This window comes from Rhynchophorus ferrugineus, unplaced genomic scaffold (assembly GCF_030347505.1).
Source record: "Rhynchophorus ferrugineus isolate W39M unplaced genomic scaffold, kcgeb_rfMv2 rfM1, whole genome shotgun sequence".
NCBI classification, from domain to species: Eukaryota; Metazoa; Arthropoda; class Insecta; order Coleoptera; family Curculionidae; genus Rhynchophorus; species Rhynchophorus ferrugineus.
Window position 1 is genome coordinate 62,881,811 of NW_027472580.1, and position 25,561 is coordinate 62,907,371.

The 25,561-nt window shown below is 31.7% G+C and overlaps 3 protein-coding genes across 14 annotated transcripts in view; 1 reads left to right on the forward strand and 2 right to left on the reverse strand.

Annotated features, from left to right (window-relative positions):
- LOC143197716 (glycoprotein 3-alpha-L-fucosyltransferase A) overlaps positions 1–3,394 on the forward strand; it is a 125,801-nt gene extending 122,407 nt beyond the window's left edge. For all 8 annotated transcript variants that reach the window (XM_076406483.1, XM_076406876.1, XM_076406957.1 and 5 more), the window contains exons 6-7: positions 2,601–2,816; positions 2,874–3,394. In XM_076406483.1, coding sequence (XP_076262598.1) covers positions 2,601–2,816; positions 2,874–3,339 — 682 coding nt within the window. In that variant the 3' untranslated portion in view covers positions 3,340–3,394. The remainder of the gene's footprint in view (positions 1–2,600; positions 2,817–2,873) is intronic.
- Positions 1–4,436, reverse strand: part of LOC143198081 (uncharacterized) — a 141,050-nt gene extending 136,614 nt beyond the window's left edge. For 2 of the 4 annotated variants that reach the window (XM_076407086.1, XM_076407249.1), the window contains exon 1: positions 4,043–4,436. The gene's annotated coding sequence lies outside the window, so the exon portion shown is untranslated. The remainder of the gene's footprint in view (positions 1–4,042) is intronic. The other 2 variants (XM_076407407.1, XM_076407563.1) reach the window with 2 other exon arrangements.
- A 127-nt stretch (positions 4,437–4,563) lies between these two features.
- Positions 4,564–7,638, reverse strand: LOC143198482 (uncharacterized). 2 transcript variants are annotated; one of them, XM_076407848.1, is made up of 5 exons: positions 7,390–7,638; positions 6,635–6,856; positions 6,443–6,564; positions 6,179–6,389; positions 4,564–5,974 (listed from the first exon to the last, which is right to left on the reverse strand). In XM_076407848.1, exons 2-5 carry the CDS (start codon positions 6,832–6,834, stop codon positions 5,890–5,892), a joined length of 618 nt encoding a protein of 205 aa, XP_076263963.1. In that variant the 5' UTR covers positions 6,835–6,856; positions 7,390–7,638; the 3' UTR covers positions 4,564–5,889. The 2 variants fall into 2 exon arrangements, with proteins under 2 accessions (XP_076263963.1, XP_076263880.1); XM_076407765.1 differs by having other exon boundaries at positions 7,267–7,396.
- Positions 7,639–25,561: the final 17,923 nt, after the last annotated feature.

Here is a 25,561-nt window from a genome sequence, read left to right on the forward strand (position 1 = left end):
TAATAATAGCAGTTTTTTCAAAAATTATCATAAACCATCTTTTATAAATAATAAAATAACTAATTGGCTACTAAAGAAAAGATGAAAAGAACAGAATTACATCTTTAAATTAATTTAATTAATTTATGTCTTATAAACAGCAGTAATAAAAAGCAGAAAAATATACAGGAGGCAGCATGGTATGCGACTCCTAACAGTGAAACATTTACAAGAAAAAACCTGCATACACCATGTGCGATCCAGGAAAAGTAGTAAAAGAAAGAAAACAAAAGAATTGCCAGCAAGTAAGAATTGCAGAAAATAAAATAAAATAATAAAATAAAGCAATAAAAGAGCTGAAAGACTTGATCCAAAATAAACAAAACCGAACAATTCAAGAATATTTGGAAAATCTGTCGCCAACTAAGACTACACTGATTATTCGTTATGGAAAATAGGAGAAAACTCAAAATGCCTCAGCAGTATAACGCACCTATTAAGAAAATGACAATGACTGAGCTAGAAGCAATAAAGGGTGAAGTTTCTGAGAAATTATAGATAAAGAGGCTTAATAATATAATAGAAAAAATAAATATTTTTCCAGAACATCAATTCGGTTTCGTAATAAGCAAGGGACTATAAACAAGAACTATAATACTATATAACTCCTCCCTCATTCACACTTTCAGTTACTAAAATCTTAACTCACACATAGACATTTCATTATAAAACAAGATGATGAACTCACTGAATTACATCCATTATATTCAGGATTTCCGCAAGGCAGTGTAATGGGTCCGGTACTGTGTCTCCTAACAAATACGAGGGTCAGTATTTATATTTCGGGAATTGGCAACACTGTTCATGTGAGTCCATCTAACGGTTCCATCGTAAAGTTTGACATTTTTGACGATATACGTACTTAGAATATTTTGTCGTACGGACACTATTTGTTTATTTATATTTAGTTGTAAGTTTCGTTTCGACAAAAAATAAAACTAAATCGTCAACATTTTCGTGCGATGATTTTTTACGATTTTCGACGTGGATTATCACAACAAGAGTGCATCAATCAACTTAATTTAACTTTTGGCGATGAAGCTCCATCAAAAACCACCGTGCATCGTTGGTTTAGTGAATTCAATGGTGGTCGTAGTTCGCTGTCCGACGAGTTTCGTGAAGGTCGTCCAAAATCGGCTGTTGTGCCAGAAAACACCGATGTTGTGTGCGAAATGATTAAGCAAGATCGTCATGTCACCTACTGTGGGTTTGATGCTGGTTCCACCAGCATATATGCGATTTTACATGAACACTTAGCTGTGTGAAAATTATGTTCGCGTTGGATTCCACACAATTTGACAATCGCTCAAAAAAAAAGGCTCGTGTCGATTGGTGCAAAGAAATGCTTAAGAAATTCAATCGCGGTGCTTCGAAAAACGTTTATAAAATTGTGACAGGCTCAAACAAGAGACTATTTGAGTACTCAAAACATTGAATTGATGGGTCATTCGCCGTACAGCCCTGATTTGGCACTCAATGACTTCTTTTTGATCCCATCCGTGAAGAATAAACTGCTTGGTCAACGACTTTCATCGCCCGAAGAAGCTATTGAAGCGTTCAAAAATCATGTTTTGAAGATACCTCATTCGGAATGGAATAAATGCTTTGAAAATGGGTTTAAGCGTATACAAAAGTGTATCGATCATCGTGGCGAGTAGTTTGAAAAACAATAAAAATATATTCGCAGCTTAACTATTTGTTTAATTTTTTCCTATTCCCGAAATATAAATAGTGGTCCTCGTATACAGCCGATGTATCTTCAACAAAAATCTACTGTGGCAAATTATGCAGACAACATAGTAATCTTAGCATCTTAAAGATCCAAACTTGTAACCTCTTCCTCTAAACACATTTTGATAAAATACTACTATAGTTGAAGATATGGCACTCTGCGTAGAAGAATATGCTCACTAGTTAATATCAATAATTGAAGTCCTAACCTGAAAGAAACGCATACTTTTAAACGAAAACAACTTGGATTTAAACTATTGGCTTCTCAAACGCAAATCCAAGTTAACATTAGATAAAAAATATATTGTTATATGAATCAATACTACTATTTGTTTGGTTTATTTGGTCATATGAAATCCAATTATAGGGTACTACTGCAAGTCTAGTGTTGCAAGCAATTGTTAGTGCACTCTAATGTGCTCGCTAATCAGCTAAAGGTACGAAGCGCTAGTGAGCTGCGTAGACTAAAACGTTTAACATTTATTATTTTTTATTTTTTATATATTATATTATATATATATATTTAGAATAAGACATGAGAGACATTTTACATAGATCACTGATGAATGTGATTTTGTACAAATCATGTGGATAATATAATCATAAGAAATGTGTATTGCCAACTGAGGAGATTGTTGAACCACTAAGAGTAATAATTCATCCACAGCCAGTGTTCGGAATGAGTGTGTACTTCACAATCATCCAATCTTTCTCCGTGCAAGCACCTCATATTGGGTTATTGATATGATTTGAATTTTATTAACAGTTAACATTGGTATAAAACCAATATGTTCTTTGCTAATTATGAATGAACTTATTTATTTATACAGGATAGACTCCGACATTCCTGTACCGTATGGTAGAACGTTATTAAAAAGAAATCCAGAATTTGACATGAAGTTAATATTAAATAAACGAAGAGATGTTCTGGTTGCCATTATGGGTTCGAATTGTCACGGGCACAACCATCGCTGGAAATACGTGAAAGAATTACAGAAGTATATCGCCGTTGATGTGTATGGAGGATGTGGGCCTATGAAAAATGCGTAAGTTTTTGGTTATTTGGCGTTACTATAATTTTAACAAATATCATATCCTTTCAGATGTCCAGGACATTTTAAGGCCGACTGCCCAGCAATTGACCAATATCTTTTTTATCTCTCATTCGAAAACTCCAACTGCGATGAATATATTACCGAGAAATTATGGTGGAATGCTTTCCACAAAAACTCTATTCCTATAGTAATGGGATCGACTCTTCAAACCTACGAGAAGTTGTTGCCTCCAGGCTCTTATATTAATGTTGATAATTTCGCTAATCCTGCGGGATTAGCCGATTACCTACTACAGTTAAATAAAACAGGCGATTTTAAACACTATTATAATTGGAAAGCAAACTTTGAAGTACTTAATGAACATGGATACTTTCGCAGCAAGTCTTATCATTATTGTAGAATATGTCAATCACTAAATTATAATATCAAAGAGCCAAAGATTTATAATAATTTACAAAAATTCTGGAGTGTGAAAGAAAGCTGTCATGAGGCGTGGGATGACTGGCACGACTAAGCCTAATCTGTGATCATAGTTTGTTGATTTGTTAAATAAAATAAATTGTTTTTTACAGATATTTTTCATTTGATATGAGCTTAATATATAAATTTCGATTCCCTTTAAAGTAAAAAAAAATAGAGAGCTCCAATTGATATGCTATAAATAATCAAATATATAATATTTATTATAGTTAACAAAAATCCATATATAGAAAATAATATCAATAATGTTTTACAAATAATAACATTAAATAAAATGAAATGTAATGTTCAAATTATAAAAGTAAAAACTAAAATTTATAACGAATCTGCATTTACTGATCAAATATGCAAGCATTTATCATAAAATTATATAATGAAAGTGACATATAAATAATAGAAATATAATGGTTACGTCATATTTATTATTAACAGAGCTCTTTAATTAGTTACTACTAGATATTGCACGATTCGTCATATAATCATAATTAAACCTGATATAACGTCTGTATAAAAATTCCAAATATTTTTGCATACTACATTTGCCTAAATATTGTAAACAGACTACCAAAAAGATGTTTATTAATTTAATACAATAAAATAGAACATAATGAAAAGTTAATTTTAAATTGGCATATAAACAGTTTTGTTTATGTTTTTTGTTAATTCCTTCATAGCAAAAAGATAGCCTTAAACTGATATTTAAATAAAATACTAAAAAATAACAAAGTAAAACTTACCAAAAAAGTACTACACTCACAAAAAAACTAAACCCTTTTTTACAAAATCACAACAAAAATAAATTTAAGAAGGTTATATGCTATCTCTACATCTTCAATTTTAAAATATAATAAATCTACAAAAATGTTTATATTATAATTTAAATATTTGTGGTAGTTTATAATAATGTATTAATTTATTTATTTTCTTAATCTAAAGAATAATAGATTTTATTAGGATTTAGATTTTAGGCAACCAGGCATACCAATGTACATAAGTTTTCAAGACAGCCTAAACACAGTTCAATAAATCGTTCTGAAAGTTGAAGCAACATCGACCCTGTCAGAGCTAATTTGCTTTGCATTCTGTTTATTGCAAATTGATGGATGGAAACATAAATTCATGTGTGGTTACAAATGAATAAAGTTCACAGAAATTATCTTAACTAATAAAAACAGGCGCAATTATATTTACAGTATCAATGACAAATCAAATAATTTTAAAAACAACAGCGACTTACATTTAACAATAAAAAGCTGCATTTTTCTTTAAATATACCTTTATTGTAGTTAAAATAAGTTAAATATTGCACAACTAGTAAATAAACCCAAAAAGCAACAATATAATGTTAATAAACATAACATCTCAACGCAGAAATACATTTGTTTTCATATTTTTAACGATATGTTATATCCGAAACAATGACCCTGAGAAAGCATTAAATCAAACCATTCAAACACAAAATACATAATTTAAAAATATGCTTTTAAAGCTAAAAACAATACCAAAAAATGTAAATTTAACTAACTAGGTCTACAGTAACAAATATGATATAAAATTATTTTAATTATAACAATCCTAGTATGTGAATAGCTATAAAATAGTTTCAGATGAAAAATTCAAGTTTATGTGGAAGTAATTATATTACTATGTAATACTTAATACAATTATTTTTGTAGATTTGTTTGATTTTCATCATAAACGTGTTCAGGTATATAAGTTGCAATTAGATGAATAGACACTTTATCATGTAAGAAAATAGATTATGCTGTCAGTATTTCTAACGTTCAACAGATGTAAATAATACATAATGTTAATATTTTCAATAAATGTAAATCTGGAATATTTACAATGTACATTAGGAGATATATGATCTAATTTGTAATTCATTAACTTCCATTTTACGTATCAACTTTCCTAACAATTCTATCAGTGCCATAATTCAATTTATGAATATCGTATTCGAGAAGAAACATAACATAACACATATAATATAACCAACTTATTTTTGAGACGCAAGTTACTTGAGAAAATTTAACGAATACCATTCAACTGATAAGTAGAATGTTATCTCATTTTAAAAATTATACTATGAAAAATCTACATTAAAGAACATAACATACATACATACATATATGTATCACTGGTAAAAAAATATATAAAAATGTAAAAAAAATGTCCAGTCTTTTAAGTGGAATGTTTCCTATATCACTTACATAAAGCCTTTATCTTTCCATGATCGTTCTTTGAAATTTTACATCTAGGTTATCAAACTATTTACTATGTTGCAGGAAAAATTGTGTTAAATTGAAAGAACTACATTTGAAAAGTGACAATGTAAGACATAATCTACAGGCTGTAATTATCAATATTAATAAACAAGAGAAAAATTTGTCAGTAAGTTAAATATGTCAATAATATACTACTCAGTGGAACAAATAACACAGCCTGCATTAACATTTCAAATGTTAATATGTATTATTCAATTTTTTCTTTTAAAGTACTTATTATAATCTTACTTGGCTAGGTTTAAGTAGGACAGTAATACTTTTGTTTGTTATAATGTATGGTACAGATATTTTTCTTTTTAAGTCTCTTCATTGATAGCAGCATTTAATGGTCGCAATACAATCCTTGGATCATTTTCAACCATTCGATCAGCATCTTCATTTCTAAAAAGTATTTTCATAATGAGTAAATTTTTCCATCATATAGTATTCTTGCAATATTAAATAAATCAAAATATTTCAAAACTCAGTGTATTAAGTAAATGTGTAAAACAATTAATTTTTTTTAATATGTATTTGAAAATATTTTTGAACTGATTTAAAAATGTAAATAACATAATTATTCTTATATCATTTACATGTACTTACGTTATTTCCTTGTTATCAAGAGGCATTAATTTACTTTGTTCAGTATCTTCGGTTTTAGTTGGCTCATAAACAACCTCTGATACTGGTGCATATTGTGCTGTAACCAGCAAATCGGTTGATGGATTTACTGTTAAATTCTGTCCACCTGATGTACTCATATGATCTTTTACATTACGCCAACACATTCTTCTTGTTATTCTCATAAAGAACACTAAAATATTTTTATTCAACAATATTAAAAATATGAGTAAAACAAATACTTACTAAACAAAAGAATGGATAATGCAAAGAATAAAGCTCCAAATATTGTGACAATAAGATATATGTCTTCTTTATTTTCAGATGTTTCAGAGTATCCCAAAGCTCCATTAATCAACATGACTAATCTAAAAATGTAATAAAATATTTAAAAAATATATAAACTATAAATATTATTATAATTTTTGTATATCTTACCCTAAAGAAAAACATGCAATACATGATGTAATTAAAACCAGGGGTAATACATTCCTTGAAGGCAAACAGGATAAACCACAAGGGCGTCTTGCTGTTTGAGATATTGAACCAAGATATGATATAGGCCTGTCTTGCCAATTTTCTGGTGGACCATTTGATTCATAAGTTACTGTGGTGGGTTGATATACAGCACCTGACATCTTGTAGTTATGTTTTCTTGAACTAAAATCAAAATAATATTATTTTTTCCAATGTTTCACAGACAAAGAATTGTAAACTAGTACTCTTAAAGACTATTCTGATGACTGCTTAAAATAGCGATTTTAAAGTATATAAGATCAATAAATGGCATGAAACATAAAATTAAAGGTCTGAAACTGCCCTTTATTAAAGCTTCAAGGTCTAATTTTGTCAATATTGTTTGCGTTTCATTGTTTAGTATTTATATGTTTCTCTACTGTTATAAAATTATGAAACGTTAATAATATTACGTAGCCAGTAGAATATTAATGAACAGTTTGTTTGTAAGAAAAAATAAAGCAACAAAAAAGAACAAAACATAGGAGTGAGGTTATGTGATGAAACTGTTGCAAAACTAAAGGTTTGCAAACAAAAGAGTTATGAAAACGCACTTCTCCCAAAGCCACCTCATCGTTTCTGTTGTTATAATCGTTTGGAATATTGAAATGTATCAGTTTTTCATAAATGAAAAATCATGGAAACGCAGAAGAGCTGCAACGTGAAGGACCACTTACTTGTCTATATCGATTTTCTCGCAGTTGCTCTGATTCTCTGGCCTTTAAGAGTACATTTCCAGGTCACTTTGTTGTTTTGGTCACGGACGGTCCCGAAACAATCGGTTCGCTACGGCCCGTCAGAGGAAAAGCCAGTTAGGACTTTAATTACTGGTTCGTTTTGGGTTATTTTTCTGAAATACTGGCTACACAAAGTATAACCGCTTCGATAAAACCGCTTTTGGCTCATTGCCTGTTTTGGTTAGTTCCTGCGAGCGGAACACAGGTAAAAGTTATGCAGGAGCGTAACAAATGGGGATTTGTTAAAATATACGTGATTTTTCGGACGTAATATAAATATATATAATTTTTATCCTACATTCACATAATATAAAAATAGTCGTAATTGTTTCAGTGGTAATAAGTAGGATGGTTCATGCTTAAAATTGTTGGTAAATTTATTTAATATGCAACGCCGCTGTACCAATAAACTGTAAAATAAAGTGACTCATAAAAGGTAGTGGGGTATGATTAGCTTTTACGCTCGTTTGTTAGGAGTTCCCCGACTGGTGATCTTTAATGTCCGACAGAGATTTATTGAAAATCGTTGTGGGAATTGCTCCGTAAATTTTTATTCCTCTAAGTGAAATTACGTCAATTAAGACGCAATTAAAGAGACAAAAAATATTCTCAGAGAACTGATTATATTCATTATCTTCATTTCCATAAATCGGATTTACAGAATTCTCAGTAAAAATACCACACGATCTTGCTAAATGTAAATTCAACAATTATGTTTTCTATCGGCCTTGTTCGACTCTCTGGAGATTCTTGGTCTTTCAGAAATACCTTGCTTCCACCTATATTTCATTACGGGGATATTTAGTATTAACATTATTATATGTGATATTTTTTATAATGGTAATATATTGACCCTATTATAACCATTATATATAGTCAGTATATATATATCGTCATCTATATAAACGGTTAGTCGGAAGATACTCTCAATTTGATCTAAAATCAAAGAGGTTGATCTATAATACAATTATAAAGCCAATTTGGACCTATGGGGTGCAAATATGGGGTTGCACTAAAAATTCAAATCAGCTAGTCATACAGCGCTGTCAAAACAAGATTCTTCGATTGATTACCAATGCCTATCGCTATGCAACCAATGAAGAACTGCACGATGACCTGGAAATCAAATGGATTTGCGAAGTTGTGCAGGATTTCGCCTTGAAACACGAAAGAAGATTACTAAATCATTCAAACGTGGAAGCAATACAACTGCTGGACAGCGCACAGGATGTCAGCAGATTGAAACGAACAAAACCATATGAACTTGTGTGAACATTTAGTGTGTATTATTAGTGTAAACTATAGCTATAAGTTAATAATTAATAAATTATTGTAATTTTATAATTGAGGAATACATACTGATGTATTTTCTCGCACTCGTTTTGCTTGCTAATTAATCCAAGCACATAAGAAAAGTAGTAATAAATTAATTGTAATAATAATAATAATTAAGATTGTACTAAGCGTATCTAATAAAGATGTTATAAAAAAAATCTATATAAACAAAAATGAATAATCGAACCGAAACTTGAATCAAATTTTCATCATTTCGATATATCTATATTTAAAAAAATATCGATATATCCACTTCGATAATTTTAAAAATATATCTTTATAATACTTTTTTACAACATATTTTAATATTTTCTATAAACCCTTACAATTAAGTATCAAAACCTTTAAAAATTAAGCCCCAAAATTTTAAAAGGTTTATTAAAAATCATTAAATATTTTTTTATGTTGCACTACAAATAACATAACTGATAAATTATGTTAGGAAGAAGTACAACGGGGGTAAACAAAAGTCCTGCTACCATTTTGATTACCGATAACTTTGCTCTAAGAACAGATAAGAAGTAAGTTTGGTTTTCATAAAAACTTTATCTGGTCTTTACATTTTTTGTTCGTTATGATTGAAAAATTATATCGGCAAAATGATGAGCGCGACTCGCTATGCAACTTTCGACTCTTTTTAAGGCATTTTTCATGACATCCTGCAACGTCTGAGGCTGAATTTTTTTCGAATTTCGTGACGAATATTGTCTTTAAAATGTTGAATGTTTTGGAGCTTATTCACATAAACTTTTAATTTTACATAAGATAATGTCTGGTGCTGTTAAATCCGGAGATCTGGCTGGTCATGCTAAATTGCCACTTCGCGAAATTAGTCATCGTGGAAAACCGTTATTCAATAACTAAATCGTTGAACGAGCTGTATGTGCTGTGGCTTCATCTCGCTGAAACCACATGTCGTCTAATCCTTGCTCTTCCATTTCAGACACAAGAAAATTTTGAATCATGTCTTGGTACCGTTCAGCAGTAACAGTAACTGCAACACCTTAGTCATTTTCAAAAAATAAGGACCAATGATATTTCCAGCATGAATACCACACCATACAGTTGTTTTAGTGGATACAATGATGTTTTATGAATTAATTAAGGATTCTGTGTTCTCCAAAATTGACTGTCCTGTTTATTGACGTGGCCACTGAGAACAAAATCGGCTTTATCGCTCATTATTTCAATTTCATCAGACAGCCTTAGGATTGCATTACTGTACTCAAATCGTTGATGAGGATCTCTCGGTACCAATTTTTGGACCAATTGAATTTTGTACGGGAACATTTTTAAATCAGTTCTCAAAATTCGCCTTAAACTGCCTGCAGAAATGTGTAACTGAGAGCGACGTCCCCGAATTGATGTTTCTGAAACACTATCGTGCACCAGAGCCATATTTTCAGCGTCTTCAGGCCTGTCTGCTGTCGTACCGTATGGTTAAAACAAAACTGAGATAAACGTCACATAACCAAGATGGCGCGTTATCAAAATGATAGCAGGAATTTTGCCCCACCTGTTATAAAATGCACGGTATGACGGGGAGGTAACACGCGACATATCAGCTTTTGCTTTAATACTAAAAATGATCACTAAGGAAAAAAGCAACCAACAGTCGACAGAAAATATTTTCGATGGCGTTTATGCATGCTTCAACAAATTATTAACATATCTTAACAACACATCAGTTACTTTGGCCACTTTGGCGTTAGTTTCTGGATAAAGTTATAATTTATACTTTATAGTTGCAACCAAAAATTATTATCTTTAATTTATAGTAATTTAAGAATTATAGTAAAGATACGAATAAATAATGAAACAGAAGCGAACAAAATAAATAAAGATAAATGTGTAAATAAATAAATAAAAAGAGAATAATAAATTGAATTTACTAAATAAAGCCATCGCCATTAAAAACCCATCGCCAATGTTACCATTCATGGCAATTATTTCAATTCATAAAGACGATAAATCCTAAAATTTAAAAAGAAGCGACAATCCCACTTAGTTTACTTTACATTATCGTTCAAACCTTAAAAAACATAAATAACCCAAAATTAAAAGTTCTAAAACATCGAATTATCAGATGGAACTGTAAGTTTCGTAGATATTCGCAACGATTTGAGATTTCCTTGGATGATACATGTCTTTGTTTAAAAAAAAAGGATATCGAAAATATATAAACGTATAAAACTTGTTTTTATATATGGGAACAAAAACATAATAAAATTTGTGGGACTCCTCATGTAAATATAAACAAAACTTAAATAACTTTTAATTGAAAAAAACATAATTTAGTCAGTGTCAAAGCTATTAAACAAACAATTCCATTCGCAGGAGAAACACATTTAACGTGAACCCATTCTTTAAAACTAGCGCATTGTACCCATTCTTCTCTTGGGGTAATGTTTGAATAGAACTTGGCTAACACTAGACAAAATGTAATCATCCTCTTGGGAGTCTGAACGAAGCCGAGTTTTCTTTATATACTTCTTATTCTTCTTGTTGACTATTTTTATTAATTGTTTTAGTAGAGTAATTCTCTTCACCATACACTGAGGAACTTTTAAAATTGTTTTCTTCTCTGATTTTTCCTTTAACTTCTCTATCTTCTTGTTATTTTTTATTAAAGTAAGCGCATCTTTCTCGGAAGTGTCTGTCAAAACATTACAGCTTCTCTTTTTCCTTCGTCTGTGTTGCTGTATTGGCACTGCTTTATAGAGATTTTTTATTATTTAATTAATACATTGTTACTAGTCGTTTCCGTCTAACCTACAATTTGTCTTCATGCTAACTTAAATCTAGGTATATAACTAGGAGGACCCATCGGCCCTATCTCAGTTTCTGGTGAAATAATGTTTATTCATGTCACTGCCGTATATTTTAATATATGCACCTCACTACACAACACTACCCAAAATCAGATGGTTTGATTCTATTGAGTCTGTGTCCTGTTCTGGTGGTATCCAAAAGTTGCAATATTTCAATATTCGTATGAGAATGGAGTCTTTCCTCATGCCCCTTTGCAATTCTCTTGATTTCTTGACTGACTATGGGTATCTGAAGGTCTAAATGTAGGTAATCAGTCCTATAGTATATGGGTGCACCCACAATAACTCTCAGGACTTTGTTCTAAAAAATTTGTATTTTATTTATGTTACTCTTTGCAGAACATCCCCATAATTGAACTCCGTATGTCCATATAGGTTTCAATATTTGTCTATATAATAGCAATTTATTATGTACTCATAATTGTGATTTTCTTTCAATTATCTAGTAAATTTTCTTATATTTCAATTCCAGTTCTTTTCCTTTCTTCTTTATATGTTCCTTCAAGCGAAGTTTTGCATCGAGATTCATTCCGAGATATTTAGCGTTGTTGCTATATGGAATGATAGAGTTATTTAATGTTATTGGTGTTTGTACGGTCTGTTTATAGGTGAACTGCACATGTACATATTTACTTTCATTAATTCTTATTTTCCAAGCTTGTGTCCAATTATTTATATTGTCACTTGCCTGTTGTAATTTTCGTGAGGCTTCTTCACTATTGTCTCCGATAGCTACAATCGCAGTATCATCAGCAAATGTAGCCATCGTAATATTTTCCATTTCTGGTATATCACATGTGTAAAGTAGATAAAGCATTGGTCCCAGTACAGTTCCTTGTAGTACACCTACTTTAGTTTTTTTTATTGTTGAGTAAGCTTCTTCTTATTTGACTCTAAACATTCCGGTTGTAATGTATGATTTTAATAGTTTGGTGTGTTGTTTTAGTAGCATTTTCTGTAGTTTATGAACAAGGCCTTCATGCCAAACCTTATCAAAGGCTTGTGCTACATCTAAGAATATAGCTGAGCATATTTTTTTGATTTTCGTAGGCTTTTTCAATAACATCTGTTATTCTGTGGACCTGTCAATTCAACAAGAGTTTTTCAAATACCTTAGATATTACTGGCAGCAGTGATATAGGTCTATAGAACTTTATTTCGTTTGGTGACTTCTCAGGTTTTGCGATCATTATAATTTTCGCAATCTTCAAAATGTATGGGACATGTTTTAATCTAAATGCTGTATTGATCAAGTTGGTGAGTTTTATAATTCCCTTTCTTGGTAGTTTTTGCAGTAATTCTCCTGTTAATAAATCGTAGCCTGGTGATTTCCTGGGGTTAATATCAGTTTTAATAACTTTGGTTAACTCTTTCGGCGTGACTAATTCAATCATCAAATTTTCAGCTTCTATGACCGGAAAATTATGTTTAATATTAGTTTCGTTTGGTTTGAAAGTTTTTTCTAGATATTCAGCAAATGCTTCTGCTTTTTGGCGATTGTCACGTGCCCAATTCTCACATAGGTCTCTTATAGGTGTACTGTGTAGAAATGAGCGCTTTAGATATTTTGTGGCTTTCCAGAGTGAGTAATCAGTTTCTTTATCATCTGTTAAATTTCTGAGATAGTCATTTATGGTTTTGCTTTTTATTTCCAGTATTTCTCTTTTCAATCTTTGGGTTATATTGTTTAAACTATTTTTATTTTCAGGTGTTCTATTTTGTTGCCATTTTTTTCGTAATTTACATTTTTCAGCTACCATTTCCTTCACTTATTTTGGATAGTTAACTCCTTTAGTTGTACTCTTAATTTCTGGAGTATTATTCCAAGCAGCTTGTTGAATATCTACTACGAATTTTTCTGCTTCAAGATTTAATTGTTCAGTTGTCTTGAGGGGTACATTTAGTTGAATTCGTTTGTTCATTTCTTCAGCAAATCCTTCCCAGTCTGTTCTCTTGTTTGTTAACGTTGAGTTTCTTTCTTTTCTTATTATATTTTCGCTCACCGTCAGAATCACTCGCGTATGATCTGAACTTAGTTCAAAATTTTCTTCGACTTTTATATAGTTGGATGTTGTTTCTTACTATGAAGAAATCTAACAGATTTGGGGTTTTCTCTTGATCGGTCGACCAATAAGTTGGTTTTCTATTTGACACGTACCTACATCTTAGTTCAGTAGCTGCTTTATGCAGTACATTGCCTTTAGTTGTTGTCATTCTGGATCCTCATCTTGTATTTTTTGTATTAAAATCACCTCCAATTATAAATTTTTCTCCCAGATTGCTTAGGACATTCAAATAATTGTCCATTTTTTGATTGTATCTTGGAGGACAATAAATTGCGGTTATTGTAACCTTGTTTCAGCTTGATTTAATAGTTACTGCTGTTACCTGATTTTCTGCTGTACGGAGTCCGGGTTCTTGATGGTGGGAAATGTTATTTTTTATTATTATTGTATTTGCTGTTCTTGCGGTGTTAGCTGGATGTATGGTATGATATAATATATATTCTCTAAATTTTATAAATGATTCTTTTGTTAAATGGGTTTCTGATATTAGGAAAATATCTATTTTTTGCATATCTAGGAATACTTGTAGGGTAGCGAGTTGTTGCTGGATTCTTTATTTGCCATTTCGGGTTTTTGGGGCCACAGGCCTAATGTTTTTCATTTCTAGTTTTTCAATCCTTTCGGAAAAATATTCGATCATATTTTCTTGTTTGTCCAGATTTCCTATGAGTTTAAGTAGCAATTCGTTGGTGGTTGCTTCATCTTCCTTGGTGTCTCTTTGGTTACATTTACTGATATTTTGGGCATAAGTCATTTCACCATTAACGTTGTTATATTTTTTCGGTTGTTCCTTTTCACTCATTGTTTCTTGAGGTTTAACGTGAGCTACTTTATTTCTCCTCTCTTGTAGTGTTTTAGCAACTACACATCCCCTATAATTTGCCGGATACGCTTCATTGCATTTTGCACATTTCGGCTTTGCTTCTTTGGGTTTTCTACACTATGTGGTGATATGTTTATCTGAACATTTTACACATCTAGGTTCTCTTCTGCAGAATATCTGTCTGCGTCCATGCAATTGGCATGTTTGGCATTGCGGTATTAAGTTCGATTTTTATTTCGACCACTAAAATTCTTTTAATACCAAAAATGGTTTTTGTGTCCGTATCATGTTCAAAGGCTAACATAAATAGAGGTAATGGCTTCTTATAGACTAAAATTTCTCCTTTGTTATTTTTGATCTTTTCTTTTTTTAAAATATTTGTCGCATTTAAGTACTTAAGCCCATTTTGGTTTAGTTCTGCGAAAATTTTTTCACTTTTAGCTGTTGATGGAAGCCCTCTTGCCACAACTTTGATGTCTTTGGTTTGTTTGTCTTCATAAGAGTGCCATTGCAGTTTCAGCAACTCTAAACAATCTATCATTTTTGTGAATGTTGTACGACATTCAACGTTCAGTTTTATTTGTCCATTGTTTACTACCGTTGCTTTGAATACTATATAGTTGGTGTTTCGTATAGTAAGTCAAAGTCGGTAACATTACTTACGATAATTGGTGTGGCCTGGGCATTCTAATTTCTTTATTTTGTTCATTATTTTGTGTTATTTTTATTTACTGTTGTGAAGATCCTGGAGAATTATTTGCTTTTCTTTTTTTTATTTTTAATCGTTATCCAGCCTACTTCTTTCTGCAATTCTTCTTCATCTGTTTCGTAAGTAACAATTGAACTGCTTTTGTTGCCTTGGTGGTTTATCGTTCTTTTGTCCTTGCCCTCAGAGTTTTGTTTATTTAGCTATAGCTGGAGGGTATTTATAAATTTTTGCATATTGGTTAATGCAATTTCAAGACTCTCCCGCGCCGACTTTTTGTTCATCCACGCATGTTCGTAGAGTGCCTGTTCGTTCTGGGTTATGGCTGAGTTCTCTACATTCAAAACTGAAATATGTGATACGCCTGATGTCAATATTTCCATTTTATCTGTTTTTTTATGCAGTGTTCTTCTCCATATTTTTTTCTATATTATTGAAATAGTACTGTTATTTTTATATTTCAAATTATCGTACGCCGCATTTGTAGTTCAGATGTTGAGGTTTCGACCCTTAACGTTTTATGGCATTTTGTATTTATTTTCTACTGTGCTGACCTTTTTTCCGATCGCGCTTTCACTTTTTCACTAGTCTTTAAAATGTTATTGTTAGAGTTTTTTTAACGCCACATTTGTGACACGGATGTTGCACTTTTGTTTCGTCTCACTGATCGTCTCTCCGAAAACGTCTTTACTCTGTGAAAGTCAAACGTCGACTTATAGAGATGTTTTAATGTAGAAATACGTAATTATTCAAGTATATATATATATATATATATATATATATATATATATATATATATATATTTAGCTTAATACCTACCTAAACCTATTTATATATATACAATATTATTTTAACTGCTATCAACTGATAGTTTGAAGCCAGCAAAATTAGATTTGTTTGTTCGTAATTTAATTTTGTGTATTTGACAAAATGTGATACTATTATTTCTGTATTGTTTGGGCTTGGTACAGGTGAAAATATTGTACGTGTCTTTGAATTTGAGGGTTTCCTTCGAATTCCCCGGATTCCACCATCAGATTCTGTGTGGTTCTTGGTTTCAATGGGACCACCTTTGAAGTGCACTCTTTCGAATAGAAAAATAATTTTGATAATCGATCCACAATTGGCGGCGAAATCGGCGAACATACTAAAGAAATGCAATTGAACGTAAAACCTTCTCCTTTTTTGAAGTCGGTTAAAAATTAGGAGTAACTGCACATCGTTCTTTCGATCCCTTTTTTTAGCTCAAATGATCCCTCCCTCGAATAATTAGTTTTAATAATTTCAGTAACCATATATCATCTAAAAATAGTTTATTTTTGAAGCTTAAATCATTAAGGGTTATCATGTTGAAATCATAATACACTTAATTGTTGGTCATATGATGACATAACCCACAAACAAATGCCTGTTGGCAATCAAAGTAATGGTAGCTTGATTCCCTTAAGCTCCCACACCCCTTCCTTTAATGTCGCCAACGTGTACGTGAGACTATAGGTGGCGCACTAGACCCCGCGGCTCAATACACTACACTATTGGCATAACTTCAGCACCAGATCTGATAATTCTTTTTCTTGTTGTATTCGTTATTGTCAGGACAATGTTTGAACTGTTGTTTAGATCAGAATCAATAAATTATGCCTACGATACGTTTATGAAAGTAGTGAACGATGGAATTGGCAGAATTATTTTCTTAGATGCTCCAGCTGAAACTGGAAAAACGTATTTAATATAATTGATTTAGGCAACTATTCGATTGCAAAATGAAATTACATTTGCTTTACTAGATAAAGCAAATTATGTTACAGCTCCGTTATTGGGAGGCGGTCCAACAGTTCATTCAGCAGTCAAATTTTGTTGAAGATGCAACTAATGCTACTTCAACTTACAACTTTCCAGACTACAAGGAAGTGAACAAGATGACAATAAGAAGTGAACTGACATATAATTGGATAATTGAGCGAAGACGTACTTAAATAGAGTGAATAATATTTCGTTTTGTTTATGTTTGACTTTTTAACTGTTTACATGTTTGTATTTCGTTAAGAAACATATTTAGCTAAAGTTTCTCTTTGACATCAATATTTTATAGTTATATATTTATAGTTATCAATATTTTACACGAATTCATGGAATTGAAAAATGAAAAACTTAACTAAAAATAAAATCAAGTTTCTGTGAATAGCTATTTATTATGATTCTCAAATTTACTCATAGACATTTTTTCTTCAGTAAACAATTGAAAATAATATAAATAAAAGCTTTTAACTGAAGTTTTGAAAACATTAATAAGAACGGAAGAAACAAAATAAAGTTTATGTCAAATATGGTATATTTCAATATCGAAGAAAAAGCATCGGTAGATTCAATTATATACATTTACATATTATTGATGTATTTTATTTGTATTTGGTTTTCCGTTTATTATATGTCTGGAATTTTCCTTCCTATTTTTATATTTTTCATATAGTGGCATTTAGGTACTTCTGTATGTCTCGAGGAATTCTGGGATGACAAAAGTGTTACAGAAAAGAAAATTGATCGTTTAGGATGAATGAGCGATGGCACACAAACATCTTTGGAAGCAATGGATAGCACGATGCAAAATTTACTAAACAACCATGACCGATTTGGTGGTGCGATGATTCAATTAGCAAATAATTATCGACAAACATTGCCAGTGATCCACGATCAATGTAAACCGACGAAATTTAGCATATTTTAAGTTGTCCATTTTATGAAAATACGCCAAAACACTCACTTTAAATATGAACATGGAGTTGAGCTTCAAAATGACCGATCTGGAGTGGTATTTTCGAAACACTTGCTCGGCATTGGTAATGGTACAATATCTGCTGATACATACGGATAAATACATTTCATAATAATTATTGTTATTTTATTGAATCGAGGACCAAATTTATCGAGATAGTGTTCTCAAACTACTCAAAATTACAGAAATCATGTTTGGTTGAGCGAATGTGTTATAGTGGCCACATAAAATATTGATGTGAACGAAATTTTTAAATTTAACCCAGATATGCCTACTGTTCGTTTTAACCAAACATCTAAAAGAGTTTTTACATTCCACTGTATTCCATATTGAGAAGAACTCACTGCTAGATGATGTCACTTGATGCTGGTTCTAAAAAAACTGTTTAATACTTTCATTCTTTGCCAACCAGTTTTGAAGTGAGTTGTTTTGAAGAAATTGATTTCTTTATATGGTACTGGTAAAAATGTCGTATCCAACTGATCTAGAGCTTGTAGGGCAAGTTTTTTAACTTTATTTTTTAAAAATTTATTGTAGCGTATAAGATATGGTTAAAAATATTGAAGTTAGGTTTTTTATGAGTATAGCATACAAATATATTTTCTGGCGCTTTCTACTGGATGCTAATTTTTACTGTGCGGTTAAAAGTACAGTAGGCTTAATTACTTTAATACAAAACTATCATAGGTAGTTATATATAGAAATTATTTTTCAATTATGTCGTTTTTACTTGATTTTAGTGGTTTAACCTTCACAGAGTAGTAATGAACATGACATTGATATTATACCTCCAACGAACGGAAACGAAGACCCCATTGACGACGATTCGGGAGATGTGCGAGACGTTGCCATTGGTAGTCTATCTGCCTCCCAGTTGTTACCGGAAGCTGAAATTGTAGAGACACAAAATGAAGAAAACCAACAAAATAATGAAAGAAATGGTAAACAATGGGAAGAAATTGGACAATGGGATCAGTATTGACGTAATTAAAATAATCCTTTATCGTTATATGTATAACACCTAAGAAAGAAAAAATATAAAGTAGCACCTGTAGTTAAAAAGAGAAAATATTTCTTTGCCAACATGGCACCACTTTTTTCAATAGCAAGCGAATGTTCACCAACGGAGCTGTTCGTGAAATTTGTTGATGACGAAGTCATATTAATGTTAGTCCGATATACTCCTTTCATTCACCTCTTCATTCGACGAAAATTTCCTCCCAGCGAACATTATTTTGAGATCTGAGAACAGGAAATAGCTGCTTGGGACCAGATCTGGAGAATACGGTGGATGAGGAAGCAATTCGAAGCCCAATTCATGTATTTTTGTCATCATTTTCACTGACTTGCGACACGGTGCATTGTCTTGGTGAAACAGCACTTTCTTTTTCTTCAAATGCTGTCCTTTCTCGTCGATTCCATCACTGTCTGATAACGCTATGTAATAGTCGGTGTTGATGGTCCTTCCTTTTTCAAGGTAGTTGTTAGCCGATTATTGCATTTTCCCATGCTTTGGAGCGGGTTCATCGTGTGCAGTCCACTCGGATGACTGTCGGTTGGACTTCGGAGTGAAATGATGCAGCCATGTTTCATCTATTGTCACATATCGATGCAAAAACTCGGGTTTATTACGCTTGATCATCTTCAAACACTGCTCTGAATCATCAACTCGTCGTTGTTTTTGGTTAAAAGTGAGCTCGCGCGGTACCCACTTTGCACAGAGCTTTCTCATACCCAAATATTCGAGAATGATATGATGTACATGTTCAGTTGATAGCTTTAGAGTGTCTGCTATTTCATTCAATTTCAATTGACGGTCATTCAAAATCAACCACGTCTAAACTTAGCATACTAATACTTGATGGTTGTTTTTCCGGGGGCAGTGTCTGGAAAATCGGCATCAAGCCAAGTTTTTGCTTCAACTGAATTTTTCCCTTCAAAAAGCAATATTTTATCAACACGTGAATTTCCTTTTTACCCATTTTTTTTCACAATAACAGAAGTTGCTTCACTCAAAATGCTATAATTCACAAACTAATGATCCGACAGCTGTCAAATTTATACACACATTTTTTGAAGGCAAGGGCTAACTAAAAAAACATATGGATTTAATTCTAGTAGCGCCATCCATGTGTCAGGCCGGGGACTTTTCAATTCACCTGCTATTATTATACATTTAATTATATTTTTATAATATATTTATTTTATCTGGGTTAACATAAGATAGCAAGCGAATCAACGTCATCGAAACCGGTTGATTCCGTTACTAACCGTAACTAACTAGTAATTATTATATTGTGGAACATAAACCAGCCCCAAATTTGTAATAGGACCCCAATTTGATAATGAATATTATCGAATAAAACATTCTTGAACTCTCACTCACGTCCAAATTGTATGTAGACAAAATAAGCAACTGCTAAATTCAATGATTTTGACATTTCTCTACATAAAATAACAGCTCAATTACATTTTCAACAATCATTACTTAGTTGTTTGATTTGAAGAAGTCTGCTGTCGAAGTCCATAAAATAATTGGAAACTTATAGTGATGCTTGCCTGTCATAGACCAATTGTAGAATTTGGTTTCAAAGATTTAAAAGTGCTGATTTTGATGTTAATGACAACTGTTTTTAAACATTTACATGCGATCGGAAACCGTTTCTGAAGAACTGTTTTAATATTTAGGCTTAATTACTTATGTCAATTAAAAGAAAGAAGAGTTTTCACTGGCTTAAACAGTCATGGATACCAGGAGAGCTATCCACATCTATACCGGAGCGGAATATGTAAATTTTTGTGTGCACATAACATCGGCGGACTTGTGAAAGGCGTCGTTGCATATACGTATATTTTCATGATTTGACATCGGTGAGTAAATTAATTTTTTTAATTACATCTTATAATAGATTAGCTTTTTGTCATTTCTATGATGCCTATTATTTTCGATGCAGAGATAAAGTTTTGGATGATTGGATGAATGGAAGACAGGATGAATGTGGGATAAATAGGTTAGTATGTATTTTCCAAATTAAAGTAAAACTAAATTACTTAAGAAAAGGTTAAGAACACAGTTATACACTAAACAAGTTCGTGTTGTTTGGTTAGCTTCAATCTTCTGATTTCCTGAGTGTTATTCATTGGCTGTGTTAGACGTAACACACACGTTGCTGTAATTTAATAATTTTTATTAATGTTATTTAATGTCTTAATGCGTTGGTAGTCAATAGAGGAAGTTTGCTTTAGTATAGCTGGACTATTAGCTGGTTTGGTAGAACTCCAGTTCGAACTTTATAAGCCTAAATAGGCTTTATTATATAATGATAAACCAACCTCTTGGATTTCAGGTTGGAAATATCTTCCGACTAACTAATACATTTCTTTAATTTGGAGTCTAATTTCCTTTGCTTTTTGTGTAACGTGATGATTCTAACTTAACCTGCCATTGGGATGGATATCGAGGTATTTCGCTGACTCTGAGGAATCAGGCATATAATAAATATAATTAAGTCTTTGCGGTTGAGTAAACATTTACTAAGAATATAGTTAAAATATGTTGTGACTGTTTGTGGGAAAGCGTACTTTGTAAAAATTTATTTCGCATTTCTTTTTATTTAGTTAGAAATTTAGTGCGCGATAACTTCCTTTACTTTTATTATTAACAATACCGAGAAAAAGGCGACTTCGTTCTCAAAGTCAAATGTCCAACGAGCTACTTCACTTGCTAACTATACTGATGACTAGTATTGGTATGTAATAAAATTGATCAATAAAACATATGCAATGCTCCTGTGACCCAGGAACGAGCAGAATTCCATTACTATCTGGAAGTATATTGTGGTGCCAAAAAATCAGTTACAAATGGGGAGATAACAATTGCTTGTCAATATTGCAAGGCATTAAAATGCAGCGTTGAATCTACTGAGTTGAGGTGGTGAAAAAGTAAATTTGACACAATTGGCTTCACATAAGGTTCATTACGCTCATTGGTTTCCGGGTTATATTCCAATTATAGTTGGCGTACTATAAAAGATTTTTGGTGGCATTAAAATTTGTATCAGAAATTTTAATTTAATAAAATATCAAACAATTGCAGGTTCAAGGACAAATGTATTACTACTAAGAGCGGTGTTGCCAGTACCAGATGCAGATTATCAATTCTTTTGATACAAATTTATTTTATGGACAATGCGGATGCGGCTATTGATAGGCGGTGTACTCAAATCCAGCAGTGAAAAATCCGAACTGTTGTCCAAGAAGTACAAACGTTTTTCCTCCAGAACACTTTCGTAAAAATTTTGAAATAACATTGGATTTAATGCCACCTGACAGCCACACAACAATTGGCTATTTTTATTGTCGGAGAAAATTTGCAAGATGTGTATGTGATATGAATGTCATCTAGTGTGTTATAAATGCTTTTGTCGCACTGACGTAGTTCATTCCGCGATTATAAACCAATACGGTATTAATATAAGAGACAAACTCAAAATGTATATATAATATAATAGATAATATAAAATTAATAAGATAAAGAGGGCGGATAAAAAGAATAAATAGTGTATATATAAATTAAAATGGACATATTAATGCAATAAAATTCAACCTAACAAGCACGACCACTGTAAAGTAGAGATTTCATCCAGTTTGCACATATTAGCAATTGCATTGAATGCCATTAATAGTGATTTGGTCATTAATACTAATTTTATGTTATAAATGATTGCATAATAATTAATTATTGACATTTTACTATATCAGCCATTTATTCGTGTTAATAAGTCATTAATATACCAATTTTTAAATCAACAACTAGTAATTAAATCAGAACAATTATCACTAGAAGTTTTGAAATAGCCCGTATGTAATAAACATTTCTGGCGATGACACTGTCCATATAAACTATGAAAAATGGAAATTGTGTGCTCGATCTACCCCCTTAAGTAGGCGATTCGCGTTATGCAGACGTGCTGTCCTCACCGTCCGAAAATTTCAAATCCGGCGCGTATCGACTGAATCGGCCGTTTTGGGCACGGTCAGCCTGCCGTCGTAATTCCCGGCCGTTGTTCCGGGAGGCGATCGACGCCCATCGCTCCATTCAATGAGTCTGTCGGGATGAATGATCGCCGCTGGCATGTCGGGTTTTGGAGGGATTTTGCTTGCGAATGGAGAACAATTGCTGCTAATTCCCATCTTATTTCTGATATATCCGTATCACTTGTAGTATAATAAAAACTATTTTGCTTTAAATACTTTAGTTTTATTTTGATGCTAGTAGACCTGACTGATGTTATCCTATTCAAACGTCATTTTTCATATCTAGTGATATGGGTTTATCAACTACTTACATTTTTGTTTGTACACACGCGTTGTGATATTATGGCGATGCATTAATGTTTGATCTGGAAACAACCAAATTTTATTTTACTTCCAGCTTGGATTGCACTTATTGATGAACAGATCTAGTCGGCGGTATACATGAACAAGAGTTATGGCGTCTTAAATTTGCATATGCAGCGGACTACCAGCATATGATACTGGAAAAATATATGTGTTACCGACGTCGCCGATCCATTGTTCCAACTACATAACAAATAATTGCATAAGTAAATATATGTCAACGAAGCTTTGCTTGATTGAACTTAATGCATCGTAATGTACTCATTTTCAATATTCGCACATATATAACCAATATATAGAAGTTCTAGTAACTTTTTTGTTAATTTCTGAATTCTAACAGTAAAATTTTAAATACGGCACAAATAAATTACTTAGTATGTTGTAATTATGTATGTGTGTGTGTAAATTATGTTGAATAAATGGGCCTATTGATTATGATTTTGCAAAAATGTCCAAAAAATTTCCACAATTTCTCTCTTCTCCATCTACTTGATGTGGATGTATAGACAGCGTGTGTCAATTTGTGCTCTTAATCATCTATAAAATATATTTGTAAAATTTTGGATAGGCATCTGGCATTTATGCCAAAGAACGAATTTGTTAGTATATTTGGCCATGAATTTTGATATCGATTCAAAATTATGACCATCCTCATTCTGAACGAATTTCAGTTGTTGCTTTAAATGATTTGGAAGCAAGAGTTAAATTTACAAATGTTACGCAAAAATTTCGATTGATATATGGTTCCAGGTAATATATTAGGTGGAATACGTCCATTGTGTTGTTCATAACTTTCATTTACACATGTGTTTGCAAATTGATCTCTTAAATATACATTATCTGTCAAGTACTCTTCCGTAATTTTATTTAACCGATAATTACGTACTATTTCTGCATTATGTATATATCGATCAACATTTCCTGTTCGTAAGGCATGGTATTTTGTTTTAATAAATACAAAGTAAATAAATTGAAGTAACTTTTTAAGTGAAAATTATCAGAAAGGTAAACGAAATTTCACTAATATAACTAAACAGATTGGGATTAAAACTTAAATGGTAATATTTCAAAATATTACCGTATGCTGACAATGTTATTTTTATTATTCAATATATTACTTCAAATTAAGACATGATATATAATGTAGCACAAACTATGGATATCTATGATATCCTTATATTCCTATATCCCATGGAAGAGATAAGTCAGCAAATATCTGCCTGGCCGGATGAATACATTAGTGTTGTGAGAATTAAGTTCAGTTTAACTTGATCTTTCGAATATAGTACGTTTTACTTTGAATATTATAAATAATATATCAGGATAATATAAAATTTACTTTAATCTACAAATAGCTGATCTATGAAAATCACCCTGACAGACATACGTCACACAGTGTGATGTACCATAGATAAAATTAGCTAAAAACTAAATTTTAACTTTTAAATTTTAGTATTTTTATTAAACTGTTGCATAGACTATTTGTCACTAAATTACATAAAAACATAACTTTATTTTGGTTGGCCGCGCTTTTGTCTAGCAACGCTTCTAATTTTCGACATCTTTTCATGTCGGTAAATACTTCATATTGTTATAGATAAAATCTACCGCGAACTTCTGTAAAAATTTTTAGAGTTTAGAAATATCTAGCCAAATTTGTGTAAATCTTCCAGCATTTTAAACTTTTTTCGAGTTTAAAAAAATACATTTGTGTCACATTCAAGATATTTCATTGATTGATTGACTGATCACTATTCATAAACTAATATAGAATATTATTTCCAAAAACAAAAGTTTAATTGCTGTGGGTTGTTGTTAATCGCAAGTTTTTTTTCAGTGGCGGATGTTATAATAAAAAATAAAGATTTAATAGATATGGTTAGAAACTCCAAAATGTCCCCAAAAACACTCGGTTTATGAAAAAATATTGTCGCTCCGTAATGTTGAATCATTTGAAAGATGAAATAATGAATTGTAGTAAAGTTTTTGGGTTAACCAAAGCCACCAAATATGAGAATTTATGTCGTTCTCACAGTCGACATTTAGTAATTTACAAGAAACACCATCTTTGAATATAGACCAACCTAATTCCAGTTTAAATAGGAAAGGAAGACCCTGGGTCTTTTTGAAGATGCCTCACTTAAAACAAAAAGAATACGGGCATCTGAGTTAGCGGTC